The sequence below is a fragment of the Bubalus bubalis genome, chromosome 20, assembly GCF_019923935.1.
Source record: "Bubalus bubalis isolate 160015118507 breed Murrah chromosome 20, NDDB_SH_1, whole genome shotgun sequence".
Classification (NCBI taxonomy): domain Eukaryota; kingdom Metazoa; phylum Chordata; class Mammalia; order Artiodactyla; family Bovidae; genus Bubalus; species Bubalus bubalis.
This window is the reverse complement of record NC_059176.1, coordinates 39600498-39618799: the sequence shown is the minus strand read 5'-3', so window position 1 is coordinate 39618799 and position 18302 is coordinate 39600498. Positions and strand designations below refer to the sequence as shown.

General features: G+C 48.2%; 1 protein-coding gene across 2 annotated transcripts; it reads left to right on the top strand.

Annotated features, from left to right (window-relative positions):
- The first annotated feature begins 338 nt into the window (after nt 1–338).
- DNAJA4 (DnaJ heat shock protein family (Hsp40) member A4) lies at nt 339–17096 on the top strand. 2 transcript variants are annotated; one of them, XM_025271644.3, is made up of 8 exons: nt 339–565; nt 954–1092; nt 6929–7109; nt 9042–9146; nt 10053–10280; nt 11212–11442; nt 14763–14863; nt 15113–17096. In XM_025271644.3, the coding sequence occupies exons 1-8, from the start codon at nt 486–488 to the stop codon at nt 15326–15328; spliced, it is 1281 nt and encodes a 426-aa protein (XP_025127429.2). In that variant the 5' UTR covers nt 339–485; the 3' UTR covers nt 15329–17096. The 2 variants fall into 2 exon arrangements, with proteins under 2 accessions (XP_025127429.2, XP_025127430.2); XM_025271645.3 differs by lacking the exon at nt 339–565 and adding an exon at nt 644–802.
- The last annotated feature ends 1206 nt before the right edge of the window (nt 17097–18302 follow it).

The window sequence follows — 18302 nt, the reverse complement described above, 5'->3', positions numbered from 1 at the left end:
TGGGAGACTTCAGGGGTTCCCAATTGTAGGTAGTTGAGAGACCACCATCCACAGCTGGGGCCAGCAAAGCACCACTGTACGCATCTGGAAGGGCCTCCGCTCACCTCAGCCTTGAAGATGCCCCGCGGGGTGCCAGCAGCTGCAGGGCCTCGGGAAATGCGGCCCCAGCACCGTAGAGAGCCCCCACCCACTCAAAACCCCTCAAAAATGCAACAATACGAGGCAGGCCTCAGGGCGCATCCCAGCCATGACCAAACAGAGGACGGCCACACCCCCAGGGAGAGGCCGGGTGGGGAACGCGGGGTGCAGCCCTCCCAGTCCAACCCCTTGGGGCAGGGTTCCCGCCGACGCTGCCCTCCAGGCCACCCGATCCTCGAGCCGGCCAGATCCACGGACCCGCGGAAGGGAAAGGGGACGGCCTCGGTCGGCGGGACGGCCGTCGGAAGGCGCCCTCCACGCCGAAGCCGTCTTCCAAACACCCCAACATGGCCCGGGGCGGCAGTCAGCACTGGAGCTCCGGAGAGTCAGACGGGCGGCCGGAGGAGCAGACGACCGAGGATACTGGGTAAGCCGGAGTGGGGGGGGGGGGGGGGGGGTGTCGTGCCGGGCCGGGGCGTCGGGAGTCCCGGCCGAGAACCTGCAGCCGCGCCCCAGCCCACCAGGTCCAGGCGCCACCGGAACCTCCGCGAAGGTTCTGGGCCTTTGTGGCGTCACTGTCTCCTTGCGGAACCTTCCGCCGGGGCCGAATAAAACCCGCCGCGGAGGAGCCGGCTGCTCGAGTGCGGCGGTGCCGGGCGCGGAGGTCGGCCCGGCGCGGGCGGACGGGAGGGCGGGGACGGCGGCTGCGGGTGCGGCCGTGACCGTGACGCGCGGGCGGGCGGCGGGGGCGCGGGCCAGGGGCCCGGCGGGGGCGTCCGCGGCGCGCTGACCGTCCTGCCCGCCCCACCCCGCAGAGACAAGATGGTGAAGGAGACCCAGTACTATGACATCCTGGGGGTGAAGCCCAGCGCCTCCCCGGAGGAGATCAAGAAGGCCTATCGGAAGCTGGCGCTCAAGTACCACCCAGACAAGAACCCGGATGAGGGCGAGAAGGTGCTGGCCGGGCTCGGGGCGGCGCGGGCCGGGCTCGCGTGGGGCCCGCCGTCAGTTATTCAGCCCGCAGCTCGTGGGCTGTGAATTATTGAAGGCGGCGGGGAACCCGAGCCACGCTTGTTGATGAGGCGGTCACCAGGTGCCGCGCGCACCCCGCCGCGGGGCCGGGCTGGGGCCTGAGGTGGCCCGAGGCCGAGGGGGCGCGGCGCGGTCAGATGGAGGGCACTTCGCCTAGCCCCAGGCTCGCCGGGCGGAGTATCGGGACTGGTGACCCCTGGCGACTCCCCGCTCGGCCCATTCATTCCTCTGTTCGCTCCACAAGTGTTTAGGGGGCGCCTCCGAATGCCGGGGAGGGCTGGGACGGAAACGTGGGGGGCCCGTTTTCCTAGGGTTTCGGATATTCCTCTAGGAAAGGCTGCCAGCACGCAGGGAAACTGAGGCACACGCGATTAGAAGTTGTGTTCCTGCTGGGAACGACTGGATTTGAATTAGTCTTGTTCTGGTTTTCCCTGTTGATGCACAAGCCTTGGAGATGAATTTCTTTAATCTGAACTAGTACCTTGGACATCCCGGTGTCCCTCTGGAGAATGGCGGACTGAGTTTGTCCTGTGTGCCTATCTCTTGCCTGACCAAGGTTGTCAGACACTGAATAATCACCTTTTCTTTATTAAACAGGGACACGGAGATCTTTAACCTGACACATAATTTTATATGAACATTCCAGGTTTTCTGTGACTGATGACCCGCAGTTGACCCTAAGGACCAATAATAGGCTGAAAAATGCTCTGCACACATAAATGAAAGGCCTAAATGAAACTTTTTCATCCTGTTCATAGAAGAATCAACCTGCTTTTTATGCCCAAGGAGGCTCATTACCCACCAGAGTAGGTGATTAGAAGGATGAGGCATTTATCCTTGGGAAAGCTTATTGGCCTTCTCACTCCTCCTCTGACTTCTTGCTGTTGTCTTATAAAACTTGGGATGTCCTGGATGGTTGTTGGGAGCTGGGGTTTTGTAGTAGGTGATAGCGATGACACTTGGGCCACTTCTGAGGCCGTAGTTCACTCGTCTAGCACTTAGACTTGCCCGAAACAGCGCTAGTATCAAAATACCTGTCTGTGGGAGTGTTTGCAAGCTGGAGAAAGCTGCCTAAGAAGGTTGGCTGGGTGGCAACAGTGATAGAATGTTTATATTTAGCCACATGTGCCGAGTGTGGCTGTCACAAGTTTAAAATGCTTTCCTGTAAGACCATTTGTCTGTTACTTGTGTTCTTTCTCATCTATATTTAGGTGGCTTACTGTAGCTTTGAAAGTCACTGGCTTTTTATGTAGTGTTGGTGATTCATGGATTTGCTCCCTATGTTCATTGTAGGCTGTTAGTGAGAACATCCTTTAAGGAGAGCACAGCCAGGCTTCTAATTTCACGTTTCAGGGGCAGCGTGTGGGACAGTCTCTGACCCCGGTTCAGGTCAGATCTCAGAGCGCTGTCCAAGCGTAAGTCATGGCTGTGTGCCTGCAGTTGGAGTGAGTTGGCTGCTGGTGTTCTGAAGCTTTTTTTAAAATTAGACTTGACCGGTAATACATTTCTGTAGGTGTTGCCTTGCATATATGTATACCTGTCTGAGCAGAGGTGGTTGATTTGTTTTAAACTAATATTTATAACCAGATATTGAATTAGTGTCATGTAAATGAGGCTCTTGAAGGGTCTGGCAGGTCCCTTTCAGCTTAGGGGGGATGGGGGAGGGGTTCTGTGATGTTTCAGGAATACAGTACTTCTCTGTCCCCACCATCCATGAAGGGGATAAAGCCCTTTAATTTAGTTCTCAGCTAAAACTTCTTCCAGGGGACTGCCTCTGACCATAGTGTGAACCACTTGTGCTCAACCTTCTTTAATTATGCTGCCCATATTCCCCAGCAACGAAAGGGGTTGAGGAGACTGGGGACACAGTTTATAGAAACTCTACTATAGGTTGCCTAGAGAGGACTCATGCGTTTGTTCACCAGACACCTCCTTTCTGAGCCTTCTATGTACCGGGCACAGCGTGTAGGCCTTTGCTTTTGTGTGCAAGTCTATTCAGTTCTTGTCTACTTTATCTGCCATAGGCGGAACCTTTTTTGTTTTTTTCCTGCTAAGTTAGTCACTGTATTAACATCTCTTCCAAAATAGACTAAGCCAGTCCCTTCTCCTTGCCCCGGGCCACTGAGGAGGCTGCTGGGTGTTGGTCTTTGTTTTGTGCCCTGTTGTCCTGTGTTGCTAAGCACTGGGTGCCTGTGTTTGATGTCAGGTGCCCTGTGTGGAGTCTCTACTTTTCTGCAGCTGGTTTTCTGAAAGACACACAGGCAGTGTGTCGGTCAGCGAGTCCCTTTCGGGGGCTGTGACTCGGGGTAAAGTCGTTGCTGTTAACCCCAGCCAGCTTTAGAGATGAGTTTGCTCTTTTGGCCAATTTCATCGTAACTTTTAGTTTGAATGACAGACATGCAAATTCAAAAATATTAAGAGGGCAGCACTGTACAGGAAATGTCAGGATATTGAGGAAAACCGACCAAGTACACATGAGCCTAACTGCTGTTGCTGTGCTTCCTTCCAGCCTTTTTCCAGAGTGATTGTTTACGGGCATCCGGGCACAGAGGTGCTTTTCCCTCACCAGTTAATATTTTACCATCAATGCTTTCCCAAGTTGCTGCATAGTCTCTAAAGCCCTTTTTTCAGCTGCATAATAATCTTATTAAAAGTCCTGTGGTAGGGACTTCCCTGGTGGCCCAGTAGTTAAGAATCTGCCTTCCAATGCAGGGCATGAAGGTTGTTGGATCCTTGGTCGGGGGACTAAGAACCCACATGCCACAAGGCTGTGAAGCCCACATGCTGCAACAGAAACCAAAGAAAAAAAACCAAAACAGTCCTATGGCAAATTATTACTGTCTGAAAGGTGAGCTGGACAGAGTACTAATCTCCTGCTGTGAGAACGGGGTCAGGCACGGACCTGAATTAGAATGGAGTGCTGAGACCCCCAGGGTTGTAGGAGCCCCACGCCCACATGAGATCTGGCTTCTGGTTGAATGCCACAAGGAAAAGGGCATTCCTTTTCCTTTGTAGATTAATCATCTGTTCTGTTAAGTCCAAGTGTCTTTTCAAGTATCCATAATATCTGGTGAGCGTTTCTAGTGGACATGAAGTATATTTACCTAGTGAATATTTACCTCGTGAATATACTTACCTAGTATATTTAGCTAGTGAATATACTTCATGAAGTATATTTACCTAGTGAATATTTACCTCGTGAATATACTTACCTAGTACATTTAGCTAGTGAATATACTTCATGAAGTATATTTACCTAGTGCAGACCCCAGGAACTCTCTCGGGGCAGCCTGGCCTGATTGCTTTCTGATCTTCCGTGCCTTGCACCTCATCCCTAAACCTTCTTTTTCTGCTGTGGAAAGGAGTAGTAGTAAGTGCTACCTCTTTCTTTACAGAAATGGTGTGCGAGAATCAATATATCAAAAGACCCAACTACCTGGAGTATGACTCTGATGTCTCTGAGACAGTTTTTTAAATTACCCAGTTGTTAGCTATTACTTTTTAGCTATCATCTGTTATTTATTATTACTTATTAGATCTCCATCCGGGACCTGCAGTACAGGAGAAAACCTAGCGTCTCTGTCATTTCCATATTTGTATATTCAGAGCACTTTTTTTCCTGCATGCTTTCTGGAGCCAGCTGCATTATAGGATGTTTATATAGACATCTGTCTCACAGACTAAACCATACCTCTGAAGAACCAAGACTCTGTCTCATTTACTCATTTCTCAATCCCCAGAATCGAGCCATTCATGTAACAAGTATTTCCCAAGTGCCTTCTACATGCTCAGCAGTGTTTTAGGCTTGGGGATATGCTAGTGGACACAGCTGACCTAACTCCCTGTCCTCAGGGAACTGACATTGCAGTGGGGGACACAACCCCAACAGTAAGTGCTCAGGTGTTGGGGAACAGTGAGGAGGCTGGTAAAACCCAAGCAGAATTTCAGGGAGCTGGAGGCAGTGGTGCCAAGTTGAGCTTGCAGATGAGAATAAGAATTAGGTTTTACTCCAAGTGAGATGGGCCTCTTGAAAGGCTCAAGGCAGAGGGTTGACATGATTAGCTGGCAAGTTCTGGCTGCTGTGTGCAGAAGACGGAAAGCCGGGGTGAGGGTGGAAGGTGGGAATCCACTAGGAAGTCACTGCTGTTATCCAGGCCAAGAGGGTGCCTGTGCCTGGGCAGGCATAGTGGTGGTGAGAAGGGATGGATTTTGGATATTTTATAGTGATTTATGTTAAAAACTTCTCTGTATCTACAGAGAAGACAAGGATGGTGCAACAAACGTGTGTCTCTTTCACCCACTTTCACTGATTATAAATATGTTGCCACATTTGCTTTCCCCATCTCTATTACTATTTGCTAAAGCTTTGGAAAGTAAGTTGCACACATCATAACCTGTCAGCCCTAAGTGTTTCTCCTGGGAAAACAATATCTTTTATATAACCATAGTTATGTAAACCACAGCCGGATTCCTCTATCCATGGGATTTTCTAGGCAAGAATACTGGAGTGGGTTGCCATTTACTCCTCCAGGGGATTTTCCCAACCCAGGGGTCGAACCGGCATCTCCTGCATCAGCAGACGGATTCTTTACTACTAGCACCAACTGAGAAGCCCCGCATAACCATAGTACAGTTATCAAATTAACATTGAGAAATTACCAATTAACATTGAGAAAAAAATTCCTGTTTTTCCAGTTGTTCCAATGTCCTTTGTAGCCATTTTTTTTCCCAGTGTAAGGTTCAATACAGGATCCAATTTTGGGTCACACAGGTTACATTTCGTTTTCCTGTCTTTTAGTTTTGCAATGTGTGCATGCATGCATGCTAAGTCACTTCAGTCGTGTCTGATTCTTAGCGACCCCATGGATTGTAGCCTGCCAGGCTCCTCTGTCCATGGGATTCTCCAGGCAAGAATACTGGAGTGGGTTGCCATGCCCTCCTCCAGGGGATCTTCCCAACCCAGGGATTGAAACCGGGTCTCTTAAGTCTTTGCATTAGCAGACAAGTTCCTTACCCCTAGTGCCACCTGGAGTTTTGCTACTTCAGTTTGGGTTCTCTGATTCTTTTCTTACAATTGGATTACAAGATACAGTTTTGACAGACTTGGGTGTTTTGTCTGTCTTAGGGCACTGGAAATAGACTTTTGAAGGTAGCATCAGCATTGACAGATGAGATGTGACGGAGAGGAAATGAGGTCTTGGCATTGCCAATAAGTGAGATATGGGGGAGACTGCAAGAGGGGAGGGACTTTGAGGGGCAGTCAGGACAGTTTTATGCACGCTGTCTGCAGCCTGAATGCGGAGTGTTGCTCACAAAATGTTTGTAGTCAAATATCATGCTAGTGAACTAGGAAAGCAGCCCTCCTGAGCTGGAAAGCCAGCAGTATGCTGGGAGCTCTGGGCCTCTTGTGGTTGTAGGTTAAGCCCTGGCCTGGTCTCATGGCATCTTAATTCTGCTCCACTTCTTCCTGTCTGGTGCAGCCCGAGGAGGCAGAAAGTCCTTCCTACCGCTCTGTATCCTTACCCTCTGCAGAGAGGCAGTGGTCCTGCCTCTCATCCTATAGTAACGCTTGCCCTATGTATCCCACGCTACAAGGGGATTGAATGGAAAAGTCAGGTTCCAAATAACCTATAGACCCACCAGTTTGGGGGGTTGGATGCAGAATCCCTTTGTTATTGCATTTGTATGTTGAGTTTGCTTCATAAACAACTCAAACCTTCTCTCTCTCTCTAATCTTTTTTCTTTTTTTCTTTTAAAGTTTAAGCTCATATCCCAGGCATATGAAGTGCTTTCAGATCCAAAGAAAAGGGAGATTTATGACCAGGGTGGCGAACAGGCCATTAAGGAAGGAGGCTCAGGCAGCCCCAGCTTCTCTTCCCCCATGGACATCTTTGACATGTTCTTTGGTGGCGGAGGACGGATGGCTCGAGAGAGAAGAGGTAAATAAAGACGTTAAGCAAGTTTTCGTTTCCAAATTGTATGTGTTACTGGAATCATGAGGGATCTTGCCTTAAAAGGGTGTAGTTACCGTGTTTGGGAAATCATTAACTTTAAGTAGTTCATCACTTGCCTAGTATCCAGGCTACCCAGAGTCTCTTAGTACAGCTACTAGTTAATTGCCTGACACTCTCCAAACCCCACATATAAAGGAGCAGATGGTGAATTCCCTGGTGGTCCAGTGCTAAGGATTCTGCCCTTGTACTTTCGGGGCCTGGGTTCAATTCCTAGTTGGGGAACTAAGGTCCCCCAAGTGGTGTGCTCCACCCCCCGCCCTGCCCCCACAAAGGAGCAAATGGTGGTGAGGAGGAAGGAGGAAGGTCAAGATTACCTTGCCCTCCTTTTCTCTTCTGTTGGGGTCAGACTCCCAGTGTCCTAAGAGCCGTGATGGCAGCTCCTGTGGTCAGTGCTGACGACGCGGCTGCGCGCCTCCTCCCTGAGTCTCCTGAGCCGGTGGGGCCGGCGGGCTGTGTTTCTGGCTGGCGTTCTGCCGTGCAGAGTGCAACCTCATTTCCTCAGCCTCCTCAGGAGATTCTCTGGTAACAAAATTCACCCCTTGATGTTTGAACATCTTTGTAAAAGAAACTACCTTGCCCATCTCTTCAGAATGCCTTAGGACTAGCAGCTTCATCCCCAGAGGTGAATGAGGAACTTAACTCTTGGTGGAATGGTCCCAGGGCTCTGTTTTTTAATTCTGGGGTTTGTTCTTCCTAATTTTTCTATCTCTTACCTCCTGACAGGCTCTAGCTGTCACCTCTGACTATTACCAGTGGTCTCTTATAGCCCCCTTCCCCTGTCCAGCTTACAGTTGGTACTCTGCTTTAGATCTCAAAACCAGATAGATAGCCAAGCTTATTTCAATCCTGAATGAAATAAAAATAAACAAGCTCTGCATTGAGGTTTAAGAAGGGTGGTTTGGTGTCAACAAGAGGCCCCTGGATGAATAAGGCTATACCAATTCTCACATTATAATTGACTTTGGGCTTTGAAAACCTTGGCTGTCAATTCTGTGAATATAGTGTGCTAAAAATCACCAAGTGTTTATTAGGCAAAAATCTTTACCCTGTTGTCTGGGTGCATTGCCTGCTCGTATAATTGACAGTGTGAATGTGATTAAAACCTTTGGGTGTCCTCTTGCCCAGCTCTCTCACTGTCTTGAGATGAACAACTTCACACCCTTAATTAGTCATCTCTCAAGGTTGACAGCCAATAACCAAAGACAGCATCTCAGTCCTTGATATGAGGACTCGTCTCAGTCCATCTCTCAGACCTCGAGAGCCCTGTGGGCAGCAGAGGGGGACCTGATGCTATGGATCCTGAGAGGCTGAGATGGCACCAGAGCAGACAGATGCCCTCCCTGAAGATAAAAGGCCCACTGTCCTGCGTGAACAGACAAGATTTCCACAGATGAAAGAGTTTGCAGTCAGTCACAAGTCACAGAAGGGCTCAAAAAGTAAAGGGCATTATGTTCAAGAAAGAGTTTCAGTAGAAGGTCCAGAGTCTGACTTCGTGTCTTCATGAGGAACCTGCTTCACCAGTCTCACTGGTTAACATAATGGGCTTCCTCATTGATCTCTCATTCTCAGATTTGTTCTTAGAAAATAAAGATGGAAAGTCTTTGTTGACATCTATAAATGATTGAATAATTAACTCATAGCTAGAAAAGATATTAGTTCTCATATTGGCAGAGGGCCAGAAGGATGGGCCAGGTGTAACTGAAGCTTTGCCTCCCCTAGGGAAGGGAATGAATGAATGACAACAGGCACAGTCTGAGTCTCTGGAGACTTCATACAACTAAAGGTCATATAGGTGGTGTTTAATACAGTGGTACATCTGATACAGTATTGCTAATTGGTTTCTTTCTCCTCCGTAAGGCAAGAATGTGGTACATCAGTTGTCTGTAACTCTTGAAGATTTATATAATGGAGTCACAAAGAAATTGGCTCTCCAGAAAAATGTAATTTGTGAGAAATGTGAAGGTAAGTATTCATTTCTGAATGAGTCTCATAGTTCTGGTTCCTCTGATCTGGAAACAATTCTTATTGTTTTACAATTCAGAGAAAAACAATTGATCTTTTCAAATATGAAGGTCAGAAATTACAAACAGGTGGCCTGAAGGCCAAACCCATTTTATTTGGCCCTGTACATCTTTTCTTTGGCTTGCACATTTATTTAATGTGTTGTCAATTATTTTAAAAATATAAAAATGAAGATAGTTCACCCAGCCCTAGGGGTCAGCACACTTTTGCTGTAAAGGGCCAGATGGTAGATGTTTTGGGCTCTGTGAGCCATACCGTGTCTGTCGTAACTAGTGAACTCTTAGTGCAGAAGCAGCCATAGACAGGAAATAAACAGATAAACAAATAGATGATGCACCTGTCTTCTAATAAAGATTTATTTACAAAACCACGTAGCTGGCCATAGTTTACTGTCCTTGACTTAAACATAAATGTAATTAGCATGGGTTTTTTAAATCTAATTTTTCAAGAAAAGTCAGATCCAGTGACTTCGTCACACGGTGTCCCACAGAGAAGTGGCTGGGCTGTGTAGCCGCTCCTATGGGCAGGGATGTGTTCTCCAGCCTCCACGGTCACGTGTAGGCATGGGTGTTTTTCCACCCTGGGGTGGAAGAAAATAGTTGGTGACGTTAAAGTGATGAATTTGACTTGGCACAGCTAAAACCACAAATATTTGCGATCACATGTTAATATCTGGATATTGTCTGCTTGGCTAGAATCATCCAGACTCTCCCACATGGCTTTTTATGATTGTGAATAGAATTCAAACCACAGTGTCCAGTTTCATGGCTCATCACCCTTCTGTGGTGGCGTCCAGCAGAGCCTCTTTTAAGGGAAGAATACAGCCTCGTTCCTGTCTCCCTGCAGGCGTTGGTGGGAAGAAGGGGTCTGTGGAGAAGTGCCCGGTGTGCAAGGGGCGAGGGATGCAGATTCACATCCAGCAAATTGGGCCGGGCATGGTGCAGCAGATCCAGACCATGTGCATCGAGTGCAAGGGCCAGGGCGAGCGCATCAACCCCAAGGACCGCTGCGAAAGCTGCAACGGTGCCAAGGTCATCCGAGAGAAGAAGATTATCGAGGTACACGTGGAGAAAGGTGAGGCAGTGCAGCACGAGCACCCCAGGCTGGCAGAAGTGCCCCTCAGGTGCTGAGTATGGAGCACGCAGGTTAGGTATCAGGGAGAGGAGCCACAGCACAGCTGGAGTTTAGATACCCTTAGTGTGGGCCATCAATTCTTCCAATCCAAAGCAATTTCTTGTTAAGGTTTTCCAATGCTCCAGAAGTCACTTGACCTTGATTTTGGTTAATTGCCCTCGCTTGCAATTCTCAAGCCATCCTTTAGAGTCATTTGGAGTGCTCTTGCTAGTGGCTTTTATCATGCATTGGCTGTGAGAGCTCATGTACATCTTCACAGCTGTGCGTCCCTTTCCTCCACAAATTTCCCCTCTGTTGCAGCAGATTCTCCCAAATCCAGCACCTTCCCCCTGCTATTCATTTTGCCTAGGGGCATCATTTTAAGGGCTTTTCCCCTCTTAGCTATTCCCCTGATTATTTTGTATCTTTCTAATCCAGAGAATATATTTTAGGTGAGAGATGAGACCAAAGTACACAGTTCAGTACGCAAACCAGCACAAAGGTTGAGGGACTTGGCCCTGTGCGCGGGTGCACAGAGACTTGTTAGAGCACTGCTTGTGCACCAGCAAGGGGACGTGTGTTCACAGCACGCTGTCAGCTGTGGTGTCGGGGCCTGGCAGACAGTGCACGGTCGCATGGTGCTCGAGGCGGAGCCTTGTTTCCCATTCTCCCTGCTGTACGTTTGGCTGAGGACCCGGGATATGTGGAGGGGAGTAGGCCTCTTTGTCAGTGGTATTCCTAGCCACCTCTCCCAGCCCCAGGCCTGCACAAAGTTGGGGGGTTTGATGAGTAAAGAACCCCCCAAAGGGCTCTGTGAGCCTTCTTCAAAAACTTTGTTGAAAGTATGGTTTTTAAGAGAAATGGCTAATCAGAAAGGGATGATGTTTCATAGGTATGAAAGATGGGCAAAAGATACTATTTCATGGAGAAGGAGATCAGGAGCCCGAGCTGGAGCCTGGTGATGTCATAATTGTGCTTGATCAGAAGGATCATAGTGTCTTTCAGAGACGAGGCCATGACTTGATCATGAAAATGAAAATTCAGCTTTCTGAAGCCCTTTGTGGCTTCAAGAAGACGATAAAAACACTGGATGATCGAGTCCTTGTTATTACATCTAAATCAGGTAATGTTTCAAATGTGTGTTTCGTTGTAGTTCTTCTGTGTGTTTGGCCTGATGATCCTGGCAACTTAACCTTGGTTTCACATTCAAGTTAGCGTGACTTGATTTTTTGTAAATTTAAAGTCATCAGTAGAGACTCGAGAATTTTGTCAATTTCTTTTATAGTCTGCTTGAAAAAAAATTCAGTTGGAATCTATGGGGATCTAAAATTTTACCTGGAACCTGCCAATCTGACCTAAAATTTTTAAAAAATTAACTTTTGTGTAATAAAACACAGCTGATAATAGGTGGTTTTTTTCCCTATCACATGGTGATCTGTGCTGATTCATCCACATTCCTCTAGCCTCTGTGTTGTCGATTACATATGAGACGTTTTAAAATAGAATATTCCTGAAAAAAGGCATCGCCTGCCAGCTTACCCTTGGTGGCATCTAGAGAACTGCTTATCTGCACGCGTGCACAGGAGCTGGAGGGAGCTGCCTGTGAACCAGAAGGATTCTCACGGGCTTGAGAGTTCAGCCTGCCAGCACGTGTCTAGATGCCGGGCTCCCAGCTCCCAGGAGGGCTAATGCTCACTGCAGCTAGGGCCTCAGAGCACCTGCCTGGAAGGGGCCATGGGGAGAGGGGAGAGAGACCAGGCTGGGACGCTCAACTTGAAGCTGCCTGTGAATAGCACTTCAGGTCAGTTGTCCATGTCAAAGAGTGTCCAGATGGGTGCAGTGGTGGCTGAGCCACCCAGATGTTCTTGACCCCCATCACTGGCCATGAGCAGTGCTGTTCTGGTCCCCTCGCTGGGCACAGAGTTATTGGGAAGTCTGACTTTTCACGTGGGCATCTGAGATTTAAAGCTAGATGGGATGGGTTCAGGGCTGGGCTTGGAGGTAACCAGCGAGTGAGCCTATCCAGCAGCAGTGGAAATAATCAAGACCCTGCAGTCCAGTGGGGTGAGCCACCTGGTCTCCCCAACCACCTTCCGGGCCTTTCTTCCTCTGTATCCATTTCTCTCTTCCCTTTTCTGGCCTGTTCTCTTTCTCTGCCACTTTCCTCTTTGGCTTTTTCTGTTTCTTCCTTTTCTGAGTATAAATGAAATGGAATTATATATCCCAGTCTTGATCAGAGGTTTTCTTTTGTCTTTTACATTTTGAAACAATTTCAAATTTAAGAAAAAGTTGTGAAAATAAAAGTAGCACGAGGACCACCGATACATGGTTTGCCTGTTGTTAAAATCTTAGCATTTGATTTTTTGTTCTGTTTGCATATAGATATACTTAAGGATTGAGGAAAAGCACTGCCCTATAATACAAATATCCATGAAAAACTTAAATACAACATCTTCCTTTAGATTCCATTTGTAAGCCTCCCAAGGTACCCAATTCCTCCTCTCACTTGTGTAGGAAAGTTTGAGGTTGTAACAAAGCCCTAGGTTGTGAGTGGGTGTGTGCCCAAGACCCCTGGTATCATGTCCAGTGTCCCCTAACATTACCTCAACCCTTATTCCAGCCCTTCTGGAAATAGGAGCTGGGTGGCATCTTTGGGATGCTGTGTGACTTCTTTGGGAAAGCTCATCCTTGGCCGAGCTCCCTGGAGCTGGGGCCTGTGCCATGGGATGGGAGCCCAGGGCTCCTTGCTGTCTCCCAACTAATCCCAGCCACAAGGACAGGAGAGAGGAGGCGAGCCCCAGAGGGAGAAAGTGGTGAACCCTGAGAAACCCATTTCTTTGCTTAGTTACAAGGAGGGCAGGGTGTCCGGGAAACCTCCTGCTGGAGATTTCGCTTGTTTTTTCTTTTTGCCCATTTATCTTTTTTTTTTTTTTTTTTTTTTGAGTCCTCTCCTTTTCTTTTCAGCTCTTCTTCTGTTGTTTTGGCTTATTTCTCTTTCCTTCATTTCCTCTTCCTTCTTTTCCTATTGTACTGCCTTCCTCGCTAGAGCCCCTTAGGCTGTCTTGAAAATGGCTGAGAATGAGGAGATGAGAGAAAAAAGTGCCTTAAGAGCTTCAGCAGGTTGTGATCCCCCTGACTGAAGGTGGAGCTGTACCTCACAGAAGAGTCAAAAGTCATCCTCTTTTCCCTGTCTTACATGTGGTTGTCCATATTTGGTCCCAGGGTTTCCTTGCCCTCAGAGAGTTAAAGCAGAAGCCTGAGGAGCTGTGCTGAGAGCAATAACAAGTGACACCTGATAGGAACAGAGAGACAGAAAGCCATTTAAAAACAAAATGAAAACCATGACAAGCCCAGTAGCATGGGGCTGTTTGGCTAAGGCTGCCATCAGCAGCTCTAAGGGCCCTGTGTAAGCCACACAGCCCTGTGCTGAATGACCCTCAAGAAGAGAGTCCTCCACCTGCTTTATTTTGAAAAATTCCCATGAGATACTTCAAAAGATCTCCTCTGGAGAGCATTCATCCAGGAGAGTGGGATGCTGAATAAATAAGTGTTTGCCCCCACCCCCCGTTCATATTTTTCCTGGGTATTTATTTCTTTACCCATTTTCATTACTGAGCTGAAAGGCATACTTAAAAAAAAAAAACCCTTTTATCTCTCTTCATATTTGGAAGGAAAAAATATTTTAAAATTTGGGATGAACCAAGTGCTCTGGTGGAGAAGGAAATGGCACCCCACTCTAGTACTCTTGCTTGGAGAATCCCAGGGACAGGGGAGCCTGGTGGGCTGCCGTCTATGGGGTTGCACAGTCGGACATGACTGAAGTGACTTAGCAGCAGCAGCAAGTGCTCTGTGGGTGCTGAACTCCCATGATACCTTCTGAAAAAGTGTAGAAACGTAAGACCCAGCGAGTGCAAGCCGGGCCAGCTCCGGCCCATGGGTGTGTGAGGAGACCTCTGTGCCTTTTGAGCTCCCTACCAAGGAGGCTAGCTCTCCTGCTGGGCTCCTTCGAGGCCGATTCCTGCTCCAAGCTCTGCTGGAGTCTGAGGAGGAGAATCTCCTCCCACTCATGGGAAAGTCATTTTGTAATATCTGAAGAGGCAGGCTAACATAATAGCACTGTTTTCCCAAACTGAGTGTTGATTCCTAGTTCACGTTTTTAAACCTGCTTTATGATGGAGGCTCCAGCCCCTTCTCCTTGGATACACTGCAGGAGCCCAGCACATGGATCAGAGAGTGTTCCACTTCCACCCTCCTCTCATCCCCTTTGCCCAGCCAGTTCCTCTGACAGGGATCATTCTGGCTGGGACCAGCTTTCTAGTCAGATGCTCCATGACCCCTGCCTTAGCCTGCTGCCGTGAGGGTGCTCGGGCCTGCCCCAGGCTCCAGGCCATTGTCCATCTTCCTATTTCATAAGTAAACCTTTTTTGTGTGTGTGTGTGACAGGTGAGGTGATAAAGCATGGGGACCTGAAATGTGTACGTAATGAAGGAATGCCGATCTACAAATCACCTCTGGAGAAAGGGATTCTGATCATACAGTTTTTAGTAAGTACGTGTGTGTGTGTGTGTGTGTGTGTGTGTGTGTGTGTGTGTGAAAGGGATTCTGATCATACAGTTTTTAGTAAGTACGTGTGTGTGTGTGTGTGTGTGCGTGTGTGTGTGTGTGTGTGTGTGTGTGTGTGTGTGTGTGTGTGTGTGTGTGTGTGTGTGTGTGTGTTATTCCCATGGGACATAAAATCAAATGCCTTAATTGGGAAGGGAAGAAACAACTTTTTCCCACCTCACTCTTTACAGGTTATTTTTCCTGAAAAACACTGGCTTCCCCAAGACAAGCTTTCCCAGCTGGAAGCTCTGCTCCCACCTCGACAGAAAGTCAGGATTACAGAGGACATGGATCAGGTGGAGCTGAAGGAATTTAATCCCAACGAGCAGAACTGGCGCCAGCACAGGGAGGCCTATGAAGAGGACGATGACGGGCCTCGGGCTGGAGTGCAGTGCCAGACGGCATGACGCGGCCCCGTACAGCGTGGCCTGGCGGGACTAGCACATCATGAATGTAAAGTTGGCACAATGAAAAATGGCATCGCTTTAATGGCCTCGTGTTTGGGGAGTCCTGTGTATGTGTTCAGCATTCTCAACTGCTGAGTGTCTTTTGGTTTTTCTTTTGTTTTTCTTTTGGTTGTAACTTAAGTTATAGCTTAATTTATATTTAAATGTTTTAAGTGTAAATCACTAGTCTGCATATGGAATCTGTTTATTTACATTTTCAGGATGTTTTTGAGATGCCAGTGAACGCACTGACACTTTGTGCTTCTAGTGGCTTTGCCATAATTCAGTTCCACCAATAAAGCACAGCCCAGACAGGAGCACTCAGCCCCCGAGCAAACCTCCAGGCGCGAAGTGGGTGACCTGGCCCATGTCCAGCTCTGCAGTTTCTTCCCCTCCGCACCTGCCTCCCAAGGCAAAGTTACGGAGGGCATGATCTCAGGGCTGCTAATGTGACATTTCCAAATCTAGATTCTAGATGGTTCTCCTCAAGAATAAAAGCACATCTGTGGGCTGGATTTGGCTGCAGTGCCTGGCTCACACTGAGTGGGCTGCAGGGCCAACTTGGTTCCTACTGTTTTATGCCCTTGAGTGTTTGGCGTGGGGTGGGTCTGATCATCTCTCTTGGAAGCTTCCTGAGCCTTCCAGGCCTTGTGCTGAGGACAAACAAGTGTTTTAAATGAAACACTGATGATACTTTTGCCTGCGACCCCTGCACCTTGCCTTTTGTTTTCTGTTGACAGCGTTTGCAGTGCTGTTCCACCAAAGTGCTTACTTGTAAAGAAAATGAAACCATCCACATCCCCAGCAGCCTTAGTGCAGCAACAGAAGCCGTGGGAGATGCTGGTGACTCAGCCCCGTGGCACAGCCAGTTTTCCTGCCTGCCCAGTTATCCTGGATGACTTGAGGCTCTGGAAAGGCAGGGGACATCTCAGTGTTTTCCACCTCTTTCTCCCAGATTCAGCTCCCTTCCAAAGGATGGATGGTTCATCTCCTTGCACAGCCATATCACAAAGGGCTTCCTGCTCAAGGGATAAAGTTTCAGCGAGAACTTAAAAGTTCTACTCTGGACCGCAGTCTGTATGGGCTACCACTGTAAATGATAACTTGTTTGGAAAGATATTATTTACTTGTTTACTCCTGGCAGGTAGACTACAATATAAATTTAGATTCCTCAACCTTCAGCTATTACTGCTCCTTTCCTTTGCATAACAGTCACAAAGAAAAACTGCTGCCTTCTCAGCTGCTGGGTTAAAGCAGAGGCCACTTTTCAGATCCACCCTTACTTAGTCATACAGTACCTGCAAGTCTGACTCAGACCAGGGACCTCCCCAGGAGGGCCAAAGGGCAGATCAGACCCACGGCAGGTAGGTTCAGCGGATGGACCCCACTCTAGCAGAACACTGCTGGCTGGTGGGTGGACATAATTTACTCAAGAAAGGTACAGAAGGAGCCTGCCTGTCCCACTGTGACCATTAGTCAGGAAAGAAAGAAAATCTACTCTTCCAGCTAAGCCTGTAAGAAAATCAGTTTACAAATGGACCACAACTCCAGGGTGTTCTGTTTCTGTGCTATGACTTCCTAAATTATTGCCAGAAAACTACTGTAGTTGATGATAAGGCAAAATTGCATTCAGCTCCTTGTCATGTAAATGGGATCTGGAGGGTGTTGCTTAAAATTTATTCCACCTGTACATTTGTCACTTTAAAATTAAAACTGAGCTGGTATGAGACAGCTGGTTTTGTTTTTATTTATTTACTTTTATTTCCAATGACTAGGGCTAAGGTGCAAGTTTGCCTCCTTTGGTTGATAAACTGGAATGAAGTTTCTGCTCTCATGGAGCTTATATTTGGGGTGGGGGTAAATTCATCAGGCAGTGATGACTGCAGTGACGAATGAGAATAACGGGAAAGGGGCGAGGGGAAGGCCTCTTACTGGGAGCGGATACCTGAGAACAACCTGAGACCAGCGAGACCTGTGGAAGTCTGAGGAAGGCAGAGGAAATGGCCAGGGCTGTGTGGATATGATCTCGGGTGTTCTCAGGCTGCAGCATCTTGAAGTGGGGCTTGGGTTCTCAGAGATTGAGGTCAGGTCACGCAGGGAGAGCACCAAATCCTAACCACTGGACCAGAGGTCAATGCAAGGGGCCCTGGCCCTTTGGCTTTGCAGAAAAGAATTTCCACAAAGGCAAAAAACAGTAAGGCAAGTAAAAAGGTGGTGGTGGGGGGAGAAGTACAGTACGTGTAGATAGATAGATACATGGGCAGACTCAGAGAAGAGTCCCTGAGTCACACTCTCCGGACGGTCTGAATGCCTTTTAAGGGGCATTTTTCTGGGTTTCCTTTGGCCAGTCATTTGGAGTTGCCCGGTTCACAGTCCATATTTGGTGTATCTCAGGATCTTCCTCTATGTGTGTGCACACATCTCTTAGCCAAGATGGATTCTACTGAAGAGGCCTATGGGTACAACATCCCTTGACATCCCTCCCCTTTGACCTCCAAGGAGCCTTTCTGTGCATGTGTGGTCAGGGAGGTCGCCTGACTTGGAGAATGAGAAATATGTGGTATGACCAGGGCCCAGATTCCTCCCTTAATTATCCTGCTCTTCTTGTCTTGGGAGTTTCAGTCCACAGGGAATGAACCTCCAATTGCTTTACTCTGGTTGGGGGCCTGTCTACTTCTTGCTTCAGTTATAGGAAGGTGAACAAGGCAGAGGCAGGAGAGAGAAGAGAGGACGGGCTTGATTTAAGGGTTGTGGGGAGTCTGGAGGGAAAGCACGGGACCTGACATGAAGCATATGAAGTTACCATCAGTAAAAAGCAACAAACTTCGGAGTGTTAGCTACTTACACCTTTCCTGTTACGCGCAGACCATGTCTCAAGTGGGCCACTGAGAAAACTGAGGTATAGGAGCTCTGGGATAACTGAAGCAGGGCTGGA

Bases quoted from the DNA above. Each gene is read 5' to 3' on its own strand.
- DNAJA4 (XM_025271644.3), top strand. From the start codon at position 486: ATGGCCCGGGGCGGCAGTCAGCACTGGAGCTCCGGAGAGTCAGACGGG. The intron at 566-953 runs GTAAGCCGGAGT...CCCACCCCGCAG, and splicing joins CAGACGACCGAGGATACTGG to AGACAAGATGGTGAAGGAGA. The intron at 10,281-11,211 runs GTGAGGCAGTGC...GATGTTTCATAG, and splicing joins CGAGGTACACGTGGAGAAAG to GTATGAAAGATGGGCAAAAG.